Here is an 18,846-nt window from a genome sequence, read left to right on the forward strand (position 1 = left end):
AAAAAGCAAATCTGAATCATGGAGATCTCATAGAAATGGGACCTAAGAAGTGGCCAGCCAGGCAGCTTTTAAGGTTTTTGGACATAGAAACAATACATTTGTGAAGAATTTGCAGAACAAAGATACGTAGGCTCTGGCTACTTAGTTAGTGAAGAATCTAAATGGAGTTCGGTCTCAGGGTAGTAAGTTAAGTAACAAGGTTTGTTTACTTAGTCTTCTCAGCCTGAATTCCCTGTCAGAGAAACCAGGGTGATGAGTTAAAGTGAATCTATTAAATTCCTCAGCAAAGGATCTTTCATTACTTTGGGAAAATCTTTTGACTATGGCTTTGTTCAGTTTGGTCTTCCAGTTACAGTCAAACGTTCAGCTGACTCAGGTTGTGCGCTGTGCCAGGCAGGGGCCTGAGCATTTCCGGGGCTTGGTTAGTTCTTTCATGCACGGTCATTTGTTTCGTGCCAATAAAGTGAAAGGGTTTCAACAGGTAGGTAGCCCTAAGGCAGGTGACTCTTGGAGCACTTGTCTCAGTTTTTTTTCTTCCCACGTATTTTTATTGAGTTACAGTCATGTTTTAGTTTTATAAAGGCTTACTCATGTGTATCATCCCAAGCAAGAGATTCAGAGATTGAAATTTTGGTAAATTCATGGAGTGGGGAAGCCAATAGAGGAAGAATTAGGAACTCATAGTCTTCAATAAGCAGCTTCCATGGATAGAAATCCATAAGGCTACCACTTAGTTGTGTGTCTAGGAGATTCTTGGTTTAGCTTAATTCTTTCTGAAGTTAGCGGCACTCTTTTTATCTCTTAGATTATGACCTAGGTAATGAACTGTGTCTAGAAATCATGGTAATTTGTAATGAGACTCTGTGCCCTTTTTCAGCTAACTGTTGCAGCAAATAAATGGAATCTTTTATTGACACCTCCTTGGTAACTGAGCACAGCAGGAGGTCATCTACATATTGTAAAAGAATCAATTTCCTGGGGACCGGAAGGTGCTTATTTTGAGCTGCACTCCAGAGTCCTGCAGTCCTTGCAGCTGCCCAGATGTGAAACTGAACCTGAGAAGAAAGAACCTGGAGTCAGCAACAGGGACTTCAATGATTTGTTGGATGGGGAATCTTACAAGTCAGAGACCGAAGTCTTGGAGTCACACCTCACCATGTACAGCCAAAAGCAGGCAGGACAAAGCAGCAGTCTTGCTACACAGGGGAGCAGCAGGGGTCAGTTATAGGGGTATGACATCAGAAGGGCTCCTTGGTCGCCAGGGGCCTGTTAGAATGTGTCCCTTACAGCTCTCTGGGTTAGCAACCCTTGCGAGGACTGATGTTTCCTATTGATGACCAAACATACAGGAGCAGTTCTGGTCTGAGGGCTGGGACGGTGGATAGCTGGGGGTCAGGCTGATCATGCAGGTAGTTACTGATCGAACTTCCAGCTTAGGAATGCGAGGCAGTCATGAGCATAAGGTAAGGGTGAGGCAGGGCTGGTCAGTCTGGGGATGTACAGAGAGCCGCGTCTTATGGGGCCTGACCACACGGCTTACATCCTGGGGAAGCACTTGGGAGAAATAAGAAGGGATCTCAGAAAACCCTGGAAGAAAGTACGTGTGGGTATTTTGCTGATTGTTCCAAATAAAGTCAAGTCGATACAGGAGCTTTTTCAGCAATGCTGAAAAAAGCTGAACAAAGGTCTAGAGCAGTGAACCATTTGAGTCAGGTAGAACTTGTGACAAAAGGGTTTTCAGGTTTGGAACAACTAGGAAATGAGGAATAACTATCTTACTAAAAGCTCTCGACACTGGACAGATCACCACCCCTGTCGATTAGGTTTCCAGACTGGTAGGATTGGTGTGGTGCAGGGACCAGTGCAGGGAATGACTAGCCGCTGCTAGGGGAGTGAGGTCTTGTGTGGCCTCAGGCTTTAATTTAGGTAAATTAGGGAGGGGTTTAGTAATATCTATCTGAATCTTTATAGGTTCTGAACTTTTTTTATTCCAGTGTCAGTATTAGAAGTAGCCCACAAATTTTCCAGCACCTCAATTAAATTAAGGGATTTTGTTAAATTTCTTCATCTTCTGTGTCAAGGACAGACTGCAAGGAACATCACATGTTAGGCTTGGGTTGGTCAGGAAATTCTAAGTTACTACCAGAGAGTAGATTCTTGTGTTGAACAGGAAAAAATTCAAGAGCGAGCCACAGTAAAGCGCAAGCAGGGTTATTGGGAGGGGTACACATTCCATGCACAGAATGTAGTCTGTCTCAGAAGGTAGAGTGGCCCCGGGGTGATTAGTTTTTATGGGCTGGGTAATTTCATATGCTAACAAGTGGGAGAGTTATTCCAGCTGTTTTGGGGAAAGGGCAGGCATTTCTAGGAGTTAGGTCCCCACCCACTGTTTGGCCTTTCACGGTCAGCCTGGGAAGTGTCATGGCACCTGTGAGGGTGTCATTTAGCAGCTGATGTATCACAGCGAGCCTGTAATGAGGCCCGAGGTCTGCCGGGAGTGGACTCTTCCGCTGTCTTGGGCCAAGTTGGTTCCAACTAGTTTCTGCCATACCCTGAATGTATGTCATTCTTTTAAAGGTTGTGTCCTGCCACCTCCCCTCCTGTCTCAAGGTGAGGCCTCCATTGCAGGCAAAAGGTGTCAGCCCTTTTAATTGAGAAAGGAGATCCCTGCCTAATGAATTGACTGGGGCTGTGTCATATAGCAAAAAAAAGAATGTTTTTTCAATAAAAGGTCCCAGAGTCATTTGTACTGTTGGAGATAAAATTTCTCTCTGAACTTTATTAGATACTTCCACTGTTGAAACCTCCTTTTTATTTACTCTAAGGGATTTGTTGTCTGATGAGGGTGGGGTTTAAAATAGAAAGTATCTCCAGTATCAGCTAGAACCTGGCAAGGTTTCTCATTAATTTTTAGTTTCCTCTTTGCTGTTTAAGAGAGTAACTGAACTGGATAGTTCAATGGAAACTCATTAGAGATCAATTAACTGGGAGGGGCCCATATGGGGTTCCTCTCCTGAGGTAGGGAAGGAGGGCATTCAAGAGGACTTGGCGTAGGACCTTTGAAGGCAGTCGCTTTTCCAGTATCCCAGTTGATTATACCTGTGACACTGATCATTGGATCAGAGTTTGTTGGTTTGTTTTTTTTTTTTTCAAGATGGACCTATAGGGGAATGCAAATTACGAGGTAGGTGTGTTATTTTGGGTCTCTGGCCTTGCAGCTATTGTAGCTGTAAAGCTGTTAGCTTGGTGGATTTCTGTTTGCAATCTTGCCCCAGGGTCCTTTCAGAATGCTCAACTATAGTCTCCCATCTTATTTTCTGCCTGTTTTTTCAATCCACTAATCTGAGTCCACTTACAAAGAGGGCAACCAGGAAAGGATCACTGGCCTTATTTATTCTATGGAGCCAAAATGCCGTAAGAAGAGAGCTTCCAGTAAGCCCTAAGGTCTGCCATAGATTCATCCTTCCTTTGTTTTCATGATTGGAATTACCAACTAGTCCAGTCAGGGGAGACTCTGGGAGTAGCTTATAAAATGTCAGTTGCTGTTTGGGGAGCACTTTCTGGTTGAGGATGTCAAATATCATCCTCAGGGTTTTGCCATTTTGTTCCCTGCATCCATTTTGGGGCTTCCCTGGGTCATAGGTCCTGACAATGACTCTAAAATCTTCAAAAAACCTTTTGGGGTTCCTCCCTAGGTTTAGGAAATTCTTCAGCTGCAGCCCTCAGTTTAGTCTTTGGCCAAGGGGTGAAGGACCCCTGAGGAGGTCTGTCTGAGTACACAGGTGAAAAAGGACTGGGGGGCTGGGGGGGAGGCAGGGGGCGGTGGCAGAAGGAGGAGTCTCATTTACAGTCAGATCCATCCTACAGTCTTTTGTTTTAGGTTCCTCTGGTGTCTAATGTTTCCTTAGCCTTTTATAACAAGTCTTTTAAGGAAGCTATTTCGGAATCTTGAAGCCTTTCGTAAGCTTCCGCATGCCAGCTAAGTAGGCATCCCACTCTGCCTGTCCAGTTTGAGATGTCTTGCTTTGGGGTGTTTTCTGAATGAACTGCCTTATCTAATTGGAACTTTCCCCACAGTGGCCACTGTAATTCTAGGTCATTTTTACTGAATTGTTGACTATCTTGTGAGATACGTGGAACTTCTGGGACTATAATTGTTAAACATAAATAAAATAAGCAGGTGCACCCAGAAGGTGGCCACTCAGCTCTCTGGGTATAAAGGATCCCGTTTCTTTTAGGTAGGCCTATGGGTTTTCCAGAGCCACACTAATAACCTGGGGACTGCAGAAAGGACTGAAGCTGCAGGGCCCAAAGAATGGGGACTACAGACTGAATCCGGGGGTCTGGGCACAATAACAAAGGCCTGAGGTCTCTTTTTGGTTCCTGAGATGCCCACTTATCGGTAGCCTTTATCTACAGAAAACAAGATAAACAAGCATATTTGTGTAGCTTTATGTTATCAGCAGTAAGAAGAGATGTTACTGTGTCCTGGCCACAAGGAGGCCCTGTGCCCTGTGGAACCTTGGACAGGGGAGGGATCAAGCCAGCAAACCCCAAGGAATGGGGACTGCAGACTGATTCCACACAAATGCAAAACCACAGCTACCTCCAGAAATTCCCAGCATGCGTCTGGGGAAGGCTTCCAGACGAGTGGAGGACTGCAGCCGAACTGCAGCGGTTCCCAGCATGGAGCCCAGGCTCAGAGCGAAGGGCTGGGGTTTCGCACCTGGGGCCGGTGGATTTGCAGTGGGGTTTCTTGTTTGTTTGTTTGTGTTTTTTGAAAGGCTAGGGTCTTGACTCTAGGCAGAACCATTTTGCCAGCTCAGTTGGGCTTGGGACAGAATCCTCTACCAGCTCAGGCTGACCTGCTCTATAAAGGAAAGCCAATTAGATCAGGAGCAGAAATGCGACAGAGCAGACCTCAGCCACGAAGAACGTGCCCACGGCCCTCAGAAATGGCAAGGAAGAGGCTGCACGAAGCATGTGTTTCTTGTTCCTGTTTGTTTCAGTTTGTTTCAGTCCCACCACTGCCACCGAACTGTTAGAAACAAAATTCAACTGAGTACATTTGGAGATCTAATTGGCTTTATCAAATGACTCATGAATCAAGCAGCATCTTATCTGGCAAGCAGAGAGATACCTGGAGGAATATTACAAAAGAGCTCTACAAAGTGGAAGGCTTTTGTAGGAAGGAGGGTGGGACAAGGAAGTCATCAACAAGAGAAAAATAAAAGTTCATTGGAGGAAAGTGAGTTCAGGGTGGCGACGGCTTCTCGTGGCTGAGCTGCAGCATTTTCCATTGTCTGGGCTTGTTGCTGGGCAAGAAGAAAATCTTCCTTCCTCCTGCCAGGGAAGTAAAGAAGAGGCAGCTCCCTGTTGGGGAGGCAAGGTACCACTCTTCCTTTGGGGGCAGTCGGCACCTGGTGGTAGGATGTGAGAACTCCTTCTGCAGGCCTTCATGACTCCAATTTCAGTTGTGGCTTCCTTTTATTAATTTTCACACCATATTTAGTATTTGTAATTCTATGCTTGAGAATGAAGAGATGGTGAAAACAGTGGATATTAACTGTACCAAAGGCTGAGACGTCTCCTAGTGGTAACTTATACTGGAAATTGTACCCATGATGCCCTTAAGCAGTGCTGCACATTCAAGGTGAGCATGTTTGATGTGTTTCTTTACCTGAAAATACATGAGAATGCTTTCTAGTGATGGTAAAAGGGTAGGATGAATTTAATTTTTTGAATTAATCTTTTTTCTTGACAACTTAAAATTGAGAAAAACATAATTATCTTTTAAATAACTTTTAACTTATTAGCCATATGATAATAATAGTAACAATATCAACCATTAATACTGCTTCTATTGTGCGAAAGAATTAGCCAAAGCCCTTTTCTATCCACATGAGTCTAGTTTCACGGCTCTTTATATGTATTTTACTGGTGGTTACGTCCTCTGCGTGTTGTTTTTGCCCCTTTTGCTCTTTCATTTTTATTATGAAACATTTTATGTTTCCGTATGTATGTTTTACATTTATTTTATATGTAATAGAGACATAGCATATTTATATATGTGTGTGCACACATGCATATAATTTTGTGTGTTTTATGTTCATTTTATGAATGAAGCAGAAGTAAATATATTCTCATTATTTGCCATAATTTTGTTTGATAAAGTTGCCATGAACACTGAACCACTGCTCCTAGGAGTCAGTACAGGATTAGGTTTCTTCAGGTCTCTGCTCACATTTTGGTCTAATTTCATCACCAAAATACAACCTTGCTATATGTGTGCTCATGTTTGAAGACACCTTATTTACTATATTATTGATTCGTTAACATCAAACTTATAGCCAAGTCTAACTTAATGCCTGAATGAAGCTTACCTAACACATGTAATTTCTCATAAGACACATCACAGCTTCCTTGTGCTTAGAGACACTAAACAGCATTGCATCTCTATGCTTAAGGGCTATTTTATAAAGAGAAATTACCAAAAATGAAGAAGGCACAAAGATGCAAAAAAATGAGACACAATAAATAGAGGAAAAGACACTTGTACCATTTGAGAGCTTAAAGAAGTCAGAGCCGCACCTTGTTCAGCCTTAGTTGGGAGCAAGTGTCTGCTGACTCAAGTCTTTCTGTTCTCTGTGTGTCCGTGAGTAACTACAGAAGCGCTACAGGTATTCATTTTGGACTGAAAGTCAATTTTAGTGAGTGGGCAGTTTCACCAATACAGAATCCATGAATAAGGAGGGTCACCTGTGTGTTTGAAAGGCATATGTTTGTTACGTATATATAACATAAATCGGGGCATGCCTGTAGGTTTATGTGTATTATAACCTAAATGAAATCTAAAGAATTATAATGAAATGAACAGCCATCTACACCCTGCTCAACAAACAGAACATGGTCAACATTTTCAACTCTTCTGTTTGTCCTTCCTCAGTATTATTCCCATGTTCTCTTCACATATGACCACGATCCTGAAGTGGTTTATTGTTTGCATGCTTTCTCTTTATAGTTTTGCCAGAAATATCAATTGCATATTTATAATTTAGTTTTGCAAGTTTATGCTCATTGTGTAAGTGGAATTGCGAGTATGCTCTTCTGTGGCTTTTTCTCCATTGAACATTTTCCTTGAGGTTCTTCCATGTTTCTTATTAATATGGGCCCCAGTGTGGGAATATACTAACAGCACAATTTCTCTCTCCTATTCTTTCCCTTTTTTAGCCAATATAAAAATGCTTACATGAATATTCATGTCCATGACTTCTGGTGTACATCCATACTCTTTTTTTATGGTACAAACCTAGGAGAGCGAAGGTTTGCTGGGTCATAGGGCACATGAATTCCTCAGCTTCTGAGGTAAAGCCAAGTTGTTCTAAAAAGTGATGAGTTCCAGTCTGCATTTCTACCAGCAGAGTTCCAGTTGTGCTGAACCTCGCCAGCATATGGTTCTTAGAATGGACAAATCTATTGTTTAAAATGATATTTTATTGAGGTTTTAATTTACTTTTCCCAGATTATTTATGAGAAGTAGCATATTTTGGAATGTGTATAGTTGTTTCCTCATCTAAGAAATGCCTTTCTGAGTCTTTCAACTATTTCTCTGTTCATCTGTCTTTTATTTGTTGAATTATTAGGAATTCTTTATATATTCAGGAGACTAAAACATAGTTAAATTGTTGTAAATTGTCCCGCATAGAAGCGTCTCTTTTCACTTTTTTTTTGTGCTGACAATTGATAAACAGAAGTTTTTTATTTCTCTGTAGTGATATTTATCAACCTTTTCCTTGATGGTCTATAATTTTTGCCTTATTTAAGAAATCTTTCCCTACTACAAATTTGTAAAGATATTGTACTGTATTTTCCTGTAAAAATACATAGTTTTGCTTCCGCGTTAGATCCTTCAGTTTGATTTTGATATATGTATGCAATTGTTTTTGTGTGCAGTGTGCAGAAGTCAAATTTAATTTTTTTCGTGTGGATAAGGTGGTTTTAGTTGTTTAGTACCACATAATGACCATGCCATCCTTTCTCTCCTAAAATGTAGTGCCATTCGTTTCATATACAAATTCCCCATGTATGTGTGTGCTGTTTTTCTGGGTTTACCCCATGCCATTACATTGGTCTATTTCCAATATTTATCTTTATAGCAAAACCTGTCAACGCCTTATTTACTGTAGCCTTCTAATAAGACTTGAGATGTGGTAAGATTAGGCTCCCATCTTGTAGCTCTAGGCTGCTGGGCTGCTGGGCTCAGTGATATCCCCAAGACAATGCCTGCTTGCCCCTCTTTGGAGTCTTGCTCCTGTTTGGTTTTGTGGCCTCAGAGAATTTTCCTTAATTTCTAGCCAACTCAGCCATGCAGTCAGTTTTGTTTTAATACAGCATTTTTGAGTGCTTAGTTATAAAGTTTTTTGATATTGAGTCCTTAGCATGGTAAAAATATGAGCCTATTTTGGATTTTTTTTTTCCCAACTGACATATCTTTGAGATGATTTTATATCAATACATTCTTCCTAATGACTTCATAGTATTACATTGTGAAAATGCACCAAAACTTATTGCTCACTTCTTTACTTACAAACCTTCTTTCCACAACATTGCTCTTAAAGGAAAAAGATTATGGAGGATAAATGTGTACACTTCCCATCGTGCATACTTGTACAGTACATTTCTAAATGTTAACCTGCCAGCTCAGAAGCAGTACTGACCATATTCTTGAAGTCTCCTTTTCCCATACACTCCTCCTCACCGTGCGTCTCTCACCTAGTCATTTCTAAATCCTGTGGGTCTCCTGGGAAGTGTCAGCCTCCCTCTAACCCCATTGTATTCACCATATCCTAGCTAAAAGCCGTCGCTTGCTTTTTATGTTGCTAATCCCCTCCTAGCAGGTCTCAGTTTTTCCTTTTTACTATCTTTCTATTATAGTACAATCACCAGTGAACCTTGTAACAACAGCCTGTAGTCCTCTGGAAAAGCCTGAGTTATGTTCATTATCATGATTCTTAAGCTATGTGAATGTTCATTATAATTTAGATACATTTAAACTATATCTAATATATTTAAAAACATGTCAAATGCCTGAACTGTATTTTTGAATGTTCCCTATTTGTCCTGTATATCAGATAATAAACTAGTAACTGCATATTTTTTTTATGATTAAGCCTCAGTTTTCCTTCCGTAGGCCCTGGCACTTGGATAGGAGCCAGCATTAGGGCGAATCCTGACCAAATTGTAATGTTCTTGTAGCAAGACCCCAAATTAATTGCTTAGAAGCTGATGTGACACTTCCTAGTTTTTTGAAGAAAAGTCATCTAGAAATTGAGTTTATGACTACCACTTTTTAAATGTTAAACCTTTCTTTGTTGTTGTTAAAGCAAGTCTGGTGTAATGAAATTAGTTTCCTTTCTGTAGTTACTTAGGAAATGCCAACATGTTGATTCACAGGGAAGTACTCATAAATTAATAAATTTACCATTTTGAATCACAGAGCTGCCCAGTTAATGTTTAAAAATGTATCAGTCTGTTAGTTTTCTGCTTGGCAGATGTTCTTACTGGGTGTTACTTGGGCATTTGGACCATCAGGGACATTAGATTTGAGGGAGTATGTCTACGTAAGATGTCTCCAATTACCTTCTGTATTCTGGAGATGTAGCGCTTGTGAGACACATAGATCCAGGGCACATAGAAGTACACGGCTATAACCACCCCTTTCTCCATCGTAAATGAATGAGATCTTAGTGAAATATTTATAAAGACCTAGGAGAGACATCGTCTAACCCCGATGGTAGATGGTCTTGTCTCATGTACCAAATCTCAGACTGACAGTGGCTTCTTGGAGCCCTGTTTCAGGGACAATTCTTAGACTTTAACTAGGTTCTTGAATTTTAAAGTGTAGCTTGAGTAATTGGCTTTATTGTAGAGTTTGCATGGTACACCTTTTTTTATTCTTTTACTTTTACAGTCAGTATGTATTAATATTTTAAATGAGTTTCTTTAAGAGTGTGTATAGTTAAATCTTTGCTATCTAAATCTGAAAATCCCTGCCTTTTAATTAGAATATTTAGAATGTTTTTCTTCTGCCTGAATAATTTCTTTGTGTGTAAATCTGCAGGTGTAGGGCCTTTTAGCATTTGATTACTTTGGATAATTAGTTAATTATCTCCATTTTTGAAAAGATTTTTACTGGATATCAATAAAAGTTGTCAGTTGACAGGTTTTTTTTTTCTTGCCACACTTTAAGATCTTCTTGTCTCCTGCTTGTATAGTTTCTGATGAGAAATATGTACACATCTTTCTGGACTTAAAATGCAGTTACATAAGTTGAAAATACCGTAAGTCAAAAATTCAGTGAATACACCTAACCTTACAAGCATCATTTAGCCCAGCCTACTTTAAATGTGCTCAAAACACATTAGCCTGCTCTCAGGCAAGATCATCTAACACACAGCCTATTTTATAATAAAGTGTTGAATATCTTGTATGATTTATTGAATACTATCCTGAAAGTGAAGAACGAATGACTTTCTAGGTACAAAATGGAGGGAACTGTGTTGATTGTTGACATTCTTTCACTTACAAGGACCCAGTGGTTATTTGGGGGACCCTCCTAGATAATGCAGGATGATCGTCTCACTGCAAGCTCAGCTAATCAGCAGCATTAATTCCATCTGCAGCCTTAACTCCGCTTTGCCATGGAGCGTAATGCATTCTCATATTCTCAGGTTCAGGATGTAGACGTACTCAGGAGGCCATTATTCTGTCTACCATAAAGTTTTCAATAATTTTTATTTTTGTTTCTTGTTACAAGATGTGTTTTTCTCCCACCTCTGGCTGTTTTAAAAATGTGTCTCTATTACTGAGTCTTAGTATTTTGATCACAGTGTGCACTGGTGTATGTGTATACATGTGTATTTATCTTGCTTTGAGTTAATTGAGCTCTTGGATCTGGGAGTTTATAGTTTTTATCAGATTTGGAGAACTTTGGGTCGTTATTTCTTCTGTTCCTTTTCTGCCCTAGCTCTCTCCTTTTATTTTTTTTTTTCCCTTTTCTTCTAATACTTCTTCAATTACATATGTGCTGGAGTGTTTACTGCTGTCCCAAGGTTATCAAGGCTCAGTTAATTTTTTCAGTCTTCTATATGCTTCAGTTGGAATAGATCCTGTTATTGTCAAGTTCATTATTCTTTGCTTCTGAAATATCTGATTTCGTGTTATTTGCATTTTCAAGTGAATTTTCATTTTCTAATGAAGTGAATTTTTATTTCAGATACTATATTTTTCATCTCTACAAGTTCCACTTGAGTCTTTTTTATATATTTCATTGTTATACACTGCAGGATTGTGTCCCCCAAAATTGTTATGTTGAAACCCTCACCCTCAGTGTGATGGTATTAAGATGGTATTAGGGGCTTTGAGGGGTGATGAGGTCATGAGGGTGGAGGCTTCATAAGTGGAATTAGTGCTTATAGGAGGGGACATGAGGAGCTTGCCTTTTTCTCTACTCTTTACCATGTGAATACCAACAAGAGGCTGGCAGTCTGCAAACCAGTAGGAAGGCTGTCCAGAACCCTACCATCCTGACACTCTGATCTCAGACTCCCAGCCTCCAGAACTGTGATGAATGAATATTTGTTGTTTAAACCATCTAGTCTTTAGCATTTTGTTACAGCAGACTGAGCAGACTAAGACATCCATTTCTCTCTGTGTTCATATTTTTCTGTAATATTTGAGCACAGTCATAATAGCTGCTTTAGTTTTATTTGCTAGTTCATCTCTTGTCATTCCTGGGTCTGTTTCTGTTGACTTAGTTATCTTCTGGCAATTCATTATATTTTCCTGATACTTGGTCGGTCTAGTAAATTTTTGTTAAATGCTAGGCACTCTGGTTGTTATGTTGTTAAATGTGTGGATTTTGTGTATTGCTCTAAAGAATATTTCGCTTTGTCTTGGTAGACAATTTAAATGACTTGTGATTCAATGTGATCCTTTAAGGCATGTTTTTAGCTTTGCTGGGGCTAGTGTAGAGTACCCCTCACACTGGTGGCATTCCTACTCATAAAGTTTCCTTCCCCCAACCTCCCACACATCTCCAAAAACCACCCTGTCCAGATGCTCAGCAGCAGCCTTCCACTGAAGCTCTCTAGCCCTTGAGCCACTCTGGCCCTGCGTGGGTCCTGGGAATTGTTCAGTCTATAGCTTCTTGGTTCTTTGCTCTGACTTAGAGTTTTACTCTATTTATGTGCCACCTAATACTCAGCAAAAACTGAAAGAGATCTCAGTGCAGATTTCTGGCCATTCTTTTCTGCAAAGCTGTTTCCTCTCTGGGACTTTACCCTCCACTTCAGACTCCCGACTTCCATCTCTGTTTCCTCAGCTCAGCTGGATGGGCTGGCTTATTTGGGTTCTCCTTTCCAGGGCCCACACTCTGGAAACTGCCCCAGATGAAATCCTGGAGAGCTGTAGTGCTCAACTCATTGTTGACCTTCTTCCAGAGAGCAGGTCCTGTGCTGCCTGCTGTGCAGCGCGTGAAAGCTGTTGTTTCATGTGTTCTATCCAGGTTCCTGGCTGGTCACAGCAGGATGGTAAGTTTGGTTCTTGTTAATCACACCCAGAATAGGGAATCTCTTAGCTGTGTTCAAAGTGAATGTAGTTCAGTCTCCTTTGCTTTGCTTGTTATCACACTGAGAGGCTGGACCTGCCGCTGTACAAGCTGAACACAGCTTTTTGGCCAACTGTTTTCCATTGTATTTCCATCCTGTCTCCATTGGATAGTTCTTTCTTGACATCCTGGACTGTTTGCATTTTGAAAGCAACATATCCCAGTCCTTTTTATAGTCACAGTAATGTGCTGAGGAGAGGAAAGATAAAAAGATTATTAGGATGCAGCTGGTGTTTATACATTATTTAATCAAGCAACTCAACAGGGAAGAAATTACTACCGTGTTTTAGTGATAAAGAAAAGCTACTATATAAAAGTGACCATCAGAGTTATTAAAATCGCACACAATTTAGTGGCTGATGTAGTTTTCATACCCAGGTCTTTTTGACTCTAAATCTTATGTTCTACCCCAAACACTGACCCTGGTGGGATCTGAAAATGAGAGGCAGAGTGGTGGGAACATCTTGCCAAGGAAGCAGCTTTTTCACGCAAAGTGTGGGAAAAGCAGTTGTTCCCAGAGATCTGAGGCCAGGGAAGCCTTGGGCAGTGGTGTCCATTAGGAGGCACACAGATGCCTCTGTGGAAGGTGGACAGGGTTTCCTGGGAGCCTCTGGTGATGGGATGACAAGTGAGAGTCACTATAAACCATGCCTGTGCCTGGTTGTCTGTTTTAAGTGCTTTTTAAAGCTTTCCTATAGTTAACCGTTACCATGAACAAACTAGAAGGCTGCCATCCTCATTTGATACGTCAAAAAAAAAAAAAAAATGAGCCATGTGCTATAAAGAAAGGGAAAATCTTGAAGTAGAAAATTGGAATCTTTTCTATCTTTTATAATTAATTTTATATACTTTGGTATAATAAAATTTATTGATAGCAGATTATAAATAGGTAGGAAAGTGCTGCTAAAAGTAATGCTGGCTTTCAAAGCTAGTTACAAAGCCTTCTTTGCCATTAGAAATTAACTAAAAATAATCTTTGTATTTCTAAACAAAAGGTCAAGGAATGAAATAATTAGCCATTAGAAGTTTACATCATTTATAGGAAGTAATCTTACTTCTAGGTCATGTTCAATTTTTACTTGAAAAACTGTGCAAATAACATACATGGTACACAGCCTGTCAAAGTTTTTACTCAAACTGAAAAACACAATTTGTTTAAGATTTCCGTCACCTCATGTGGTTAGCATGGGTACTCCCTAAATGAATGGCGGAGTTGTTTTATTCGTAAAAGACATCTTAATTTTTACTAACTTAATTAAATTTTATTTTAGTTCAATAGGTTTCATCCTCACTAACTAAAGAAACTAAATCCTGCATTGTCACTAAGGTAACATCATGAGTATGTTTAAAAGAATCGTGATAACAAAATGTTGATGGTGTGTTTATACAGGCAGCATATTGGAAAATGGTATCTCAGTGTTCCCAGAAAACTGAATTGCACCCCAGGTTTTCAGAACATTGTTTTATTTCTAAGACTGTCATACAAAGGAAAGTCTCTTCAGTCCACTCTTCATCAGGAGTCGACATTTGTGTTCTAATGTACTTTCTTTGATCTCTCATTGGACTGTCTATCAAAGCTAATTACAGCTGAGGACACAAATCCTCTCAGCTTCAAAGTCATGTAAAATAATGGATAATACAACATTTTTAAGTATCCCTTGCTATTCTAGTTTGGTTTTATGGTTGTAATGTGGCTGTTAGGTTTTGGAAGAGGGTCTGTTTTTATGTTTTATTCCTTTAGTAAGAATCAGTCTTCGGCCACATTGAATTCAAATGTTTTTTCAGCAAAACTTGCTCATACAGTGAAGCAAGAGCTGTTGTAGCACACATCGCAAGGAACCATTGTGAACAAGTCAGGCTCACTTCATTCACAGCCCACTCACCATTTAGGGGCTTATGTTTTCTGAAAAGCTTTAAGTATGTGCTTGCTTTTTCTGCATGTAATGTTGAAACATGATAAAATAAGTTGATGTTTTCAGTTAAACATTATTACATATTATATCACTTCAGGAATTTCAGGAGCTTGAAATCCAGCATTTTCAAAGAACATTTAGTTAGTCCCTGATAATTATTGGGGCACTATGCTAAATATTTTGTGTATGTTAACAAATTGGTCTATTTGCCTAAGATTACATAGCTAATTTCAGTGGCAGAATCAGGAACAGAAAACAGATCTCTGAAATCTCATTCTAGGGTATTTTAAATTTCATAAATCATTTACTTTATTCCTCTAAAATAGTTCAGAAATTTTATTCTAATGTCAGCCTTAACCTCTAGACTTTACAAAAGAAAAAGAAAGACACACAATGTCAATTGGAAGAATATCCTTCCTGTAAATGATACGCATAATGGTGCTTTGTCGTTTTCCCATAAACAAACTTTATGTGGTTCTAGAATTGCTCCTGGAAGCAAGCCATTCTCATGCCACACAGCACAGAGCAAGTTTTGTAAGAGAGTGTGTTCCTGTTGGAGACTTTTCAGAGTGAACTCGTGGAACATTTACTCTGTTTTTTAATATGGCTAGTGATTGACCTATAAGTTATGTAAACAATCTAAAGAATAAAAAGAAAAAGGGGAAAAAAATCTCTGCTGCCAGCTCCAGCGATCCCTGTTAAGTTCTGACACTGACAGTCCTGCAAAGAGTGGCCACGTGACACTCCACGGCGGCTTTGCAGGTGCTGCAGAGGCCTTCACACAGACACCGTCTTGAGATTGTAAAACATGAAGGAGTCTGAGCTGGGTGGCTGCGTTTTAAGTAGTAACGGAGATGCTTTGACGATTCCCGAGTGACCATCAGTTTGATTTCATGCCCAGTTCCAGCTTTTATAATCGATTTTCCCTGCTCCACTTTGTCTTCTAGTTTCTCCAAATGGCCCCAAGTGTGACCCGAAGGGGAATGATTATGAAAGGATAGCTTCTTTCACTAGCTCCAGAGTTTTTTAAATTGATGTTTTTCACTTTTTATCCAGTAGCTCAGTGACTTTCACACTGTGTGTCACAGATCATTAGTGAAGCAGGAAATCAGTTCAGTGGGTCATGACTGCAGTTTGAGATCTAACAGAAGAAAAAATACTACATTGCGTGAAGTAGGAGCATTTTTGAAACTTTTATGTCAAATATGTGTGTATGTGTGTACAATAATACATAAATTCCTAGAATGCTTATTGGTCAAAAAATGTGAAAGTCACTGCCATGCATATTTTATATGATGAGGTTTTCTATGTTATTTTAAATAATTTTAAAATAGTGATTAATCTCTTTCCCAAATTTTTTCTTTGGGTTTGTGTCAGAATACCATTCTTCATTTTTAGACAAATCTAAGGGCAGATAAATGGATGCACTGTCTTCTCCCCACTTGGAGTTAGTGGAAAACATATTTTGCATTACATCTCCATAGAAATAATCTCTGGGTCTGTTCACTTGTGATCTGGTGTGAGGAGCACGAATGAAGATCACATGTGATTTCTATTTAGGTTTTTTACTTGGTTTTTGTACCATTGCTTGAGAGAATTATTTTCAACTAATTATTTAAATTAAATAATTAATTTAATTTAATTATTTAAATTCTTGACACAAACATTTGATATGAATATCAAGTTAGCTAGTGTTTTGTTTTCTCAGGTTAATGTGACTGATATAAAGAAATTACTTAGAAAATATAGCCACTTCAATCATACCTGTTCATAGATTTAAAATAAATTCCTGGCTGGAGTACATTAGGGTTAATAATGTATTAAAATACATTTTGTGTTACTTGGATCTGTTTTGCTTGAGGTAGTATAGCCGTTTATTATTTATCTGATCTTTTCTTGCATTTTCAGCTAAAATTGACCAAGAAGCAGAGGAGACCTCACTGACAGAGACTCATAAATGGTGAGAAATTGCTTTCTTTTAATGCTTGTTCTCAGAGTAAGCTTATAAGGTACTTGATGGGTTTCATCTCAAGGAGTCAGTCATGAGCTGAATTTTTATTTTCAGGCATAAAAGAAACAGAAACTAATATAAGAATGTACTTTACTTCTACACTGTATTTCTGGACTTTATCTTTATGACTTTGGACAATATGTACGTCTGTTAAGTATCAAAATATTGTGAATAGTTTAGCACCTTCTCTCCTGAATAGGATTTAGGACTGTGAAGTGCAAGAGAAAAGAAGACAGCAGGAAGCTGTTTCAGGAAAAAAAGGTGAAGGATTTGATTGCAGGAAACTACTGAGTTTCCACATGCAAAAGCAGAGCCCAGGTGGTAGCCCTTAGTTCCCCTTGCAAACCTTTGCTTCCAGAATGGAGGTTTGCAGTCATGGGCGAGCGCAGAAAGGGGTCTCAGAAATCTCCCCGCTTCTCTGCCTCAATTTTCTCCTCTTTTCCTTTCTCTCTATATTAGTCAGGGTTCTCCAGACAACAGAACCAATAAGAGAGGTGTGTGTGTGTGTATGAGACTTACATACAGAGAGAGGGGGTTGATTTTAAGGAATTGCCTGGCACTAGCCTTTTTTCCTTAATGCTCTCAACTGGGTTGTATGAAGCCCATCCTTATTATGAGGTGTAATCTGCTTTCCTCAGAGTCTCCTGATTTAAATGTTAACCACATCTAAAAAATACCTTCATCACAACATCTAGACTAGTGTTTGACCCCAAACCAGTTACCATAGCCCAACCAAGCTGACACATCAAACTAAACATCACAGTCGCTAAAGAAACCTGATTACTCTTGAGGGAAAATGTGGATAAAAGATGTTCTTTGCCATGACTTTATTAGGCAAGATCCTGGATATCCTGGGAGTAGACATCACATATTTAGTAGTTGTATGGTGCTAGGCAAATTGGTAAACAGAATTGGCTGGTTTCTATGAAAGCAAAAATTGAGGTCAAGACCTTCAATTATAACAAACAAATTTCAGTTAATTCTATGAAAGACATGCTGGCTAATGACAAAATTGTTAGTAAAAGAGCCATCTTGTATAATTAAACAATTATCTCTGAAATTCAAAATTGACAGATAAGAATAATGGATAATATGAAACATCCTGAAGGAATTAAGTCTCTGTACCATTTCTGTGGCAACCCTGCATAACCTGGGCACCAGTCAGTGGTAATGCTCTGCAGGGAGGCCACGAACCCCAGCCTCTCCTGTGAGAGCTCTGTGCCGTGCGGCCCGGACCACAGCCCCAGGGCAACAGCACCTCTCTTGTGGGGGAGAGTTGTTAGGGAAGAAGACATTTTCCTCTACCCTTCTGGGTTTCTCTGGTTGGTCTAAGCATTAAAGTGATGTGAGACTAATTAACAGGAGAAAATCACGTAAAAGTTTGATAACGTGTACATAAGGGAGACCCAGGAAAACTTAGTATCTCGCCGACATGACTGAAACTCTCACCTTCAGCTGAAGACAAAAGAGGACATTGGGGACAGGCGTGTGGATCAAAGGGGGGAGGAAGGCAATTCATATGAAGATAGAAAAGCCACATTTGGTAAACCAGCGTTTGCTGGGCCAAGCAGAGGCAGGGACACAGAGCAGACTGATGCTGACGCCCTGCCTGGAGTCCCCCCCCCCCCCCAACCTGGCCCACAGTCCTGCACGTATCTCTGGGGAAAGCTCCATTCTGGGAACAAGGCCTCTATCTAAATTCTTTAGGCAGTTGGGGGAATGTTAGAGTGTTAAGAAAGGCAAGTTCATGTGCCCAACACACCATGAGGCCAAACTGAAACATTGGAGTTTGGAGCAGAGAAAAGTTTACTGCAGGGCTGGGCGAGGAGGACAGGGTGGCTCATGCCCAAGAAAATCCCGAACTCCTCGGAGGGTTTCAGCAACGCATGTTTAAAGGCCAGGTCAGGGAGAAGGTCGCAGGGTACGCGATCAGCTCATGCACAGTCCTCTGATTGGTTGATGTGGAGGGAACAGGATGGTCAAAATTATCACCCCCTACACATGCCAGAAGATCTGGGAGCCACACATGTGCTCTCGATCATCAAGTAGCTAATTTCTTCCCTTTGTTGGTGGTTTTTAGCATCTGAAAAACTCAGGAAATATACATAAGATACTATCATCTGGGTGCTTCAGAGATAATAGGAGAGGGGTCTGTCCTTGGAAGGCCCCACAGGGTCCTGCTTGGTTACAAGAGTTCCTGAGTCTTTTGGTCATTTACTGTTTTCAGCTTGAAATAATCCATATGCCAAAGAGAG

The 18,846-nt window shown here is 40.0% G+C and overlaps 1 protein-coding gene across 1 annotated transcript in view; it reads left to right on the forward strand.

Moving 5' to 3' along the window:
• Positions 1 to 18,846, forward strand: part of FMN2 (formin 2) — a 285,581-nt gene that overhangs the window by 227,219 nt on the left and 39,516 nt on the right. Inside the window, exon 15 of the mRNA XM_031460837.2 lies at positions 16,489 to 16,540. Coding sequence (XP_031316697.2) covers positions 16,489 to 16,540 — 52 coding nt within the window. The remainder of the gene's footprint in view (positions 1 to 16,488; positions 16,541 to 18,846) is intronic.

Source organism: Camelus dromedarius, chromosome 8, assembly GCF_036321535.1.
Source record: "Camelus dromedarius isolate mCamDro1 chromosome 8, mCamDro1.pat, whole genome shotgun sequence".
Classification (NCBI taxonomy): Eukaryota; Metazoa; Chordata; class Mammalia; order Artiodactyla; family Camelidae; genus Camelus; species Camelus dromedarius.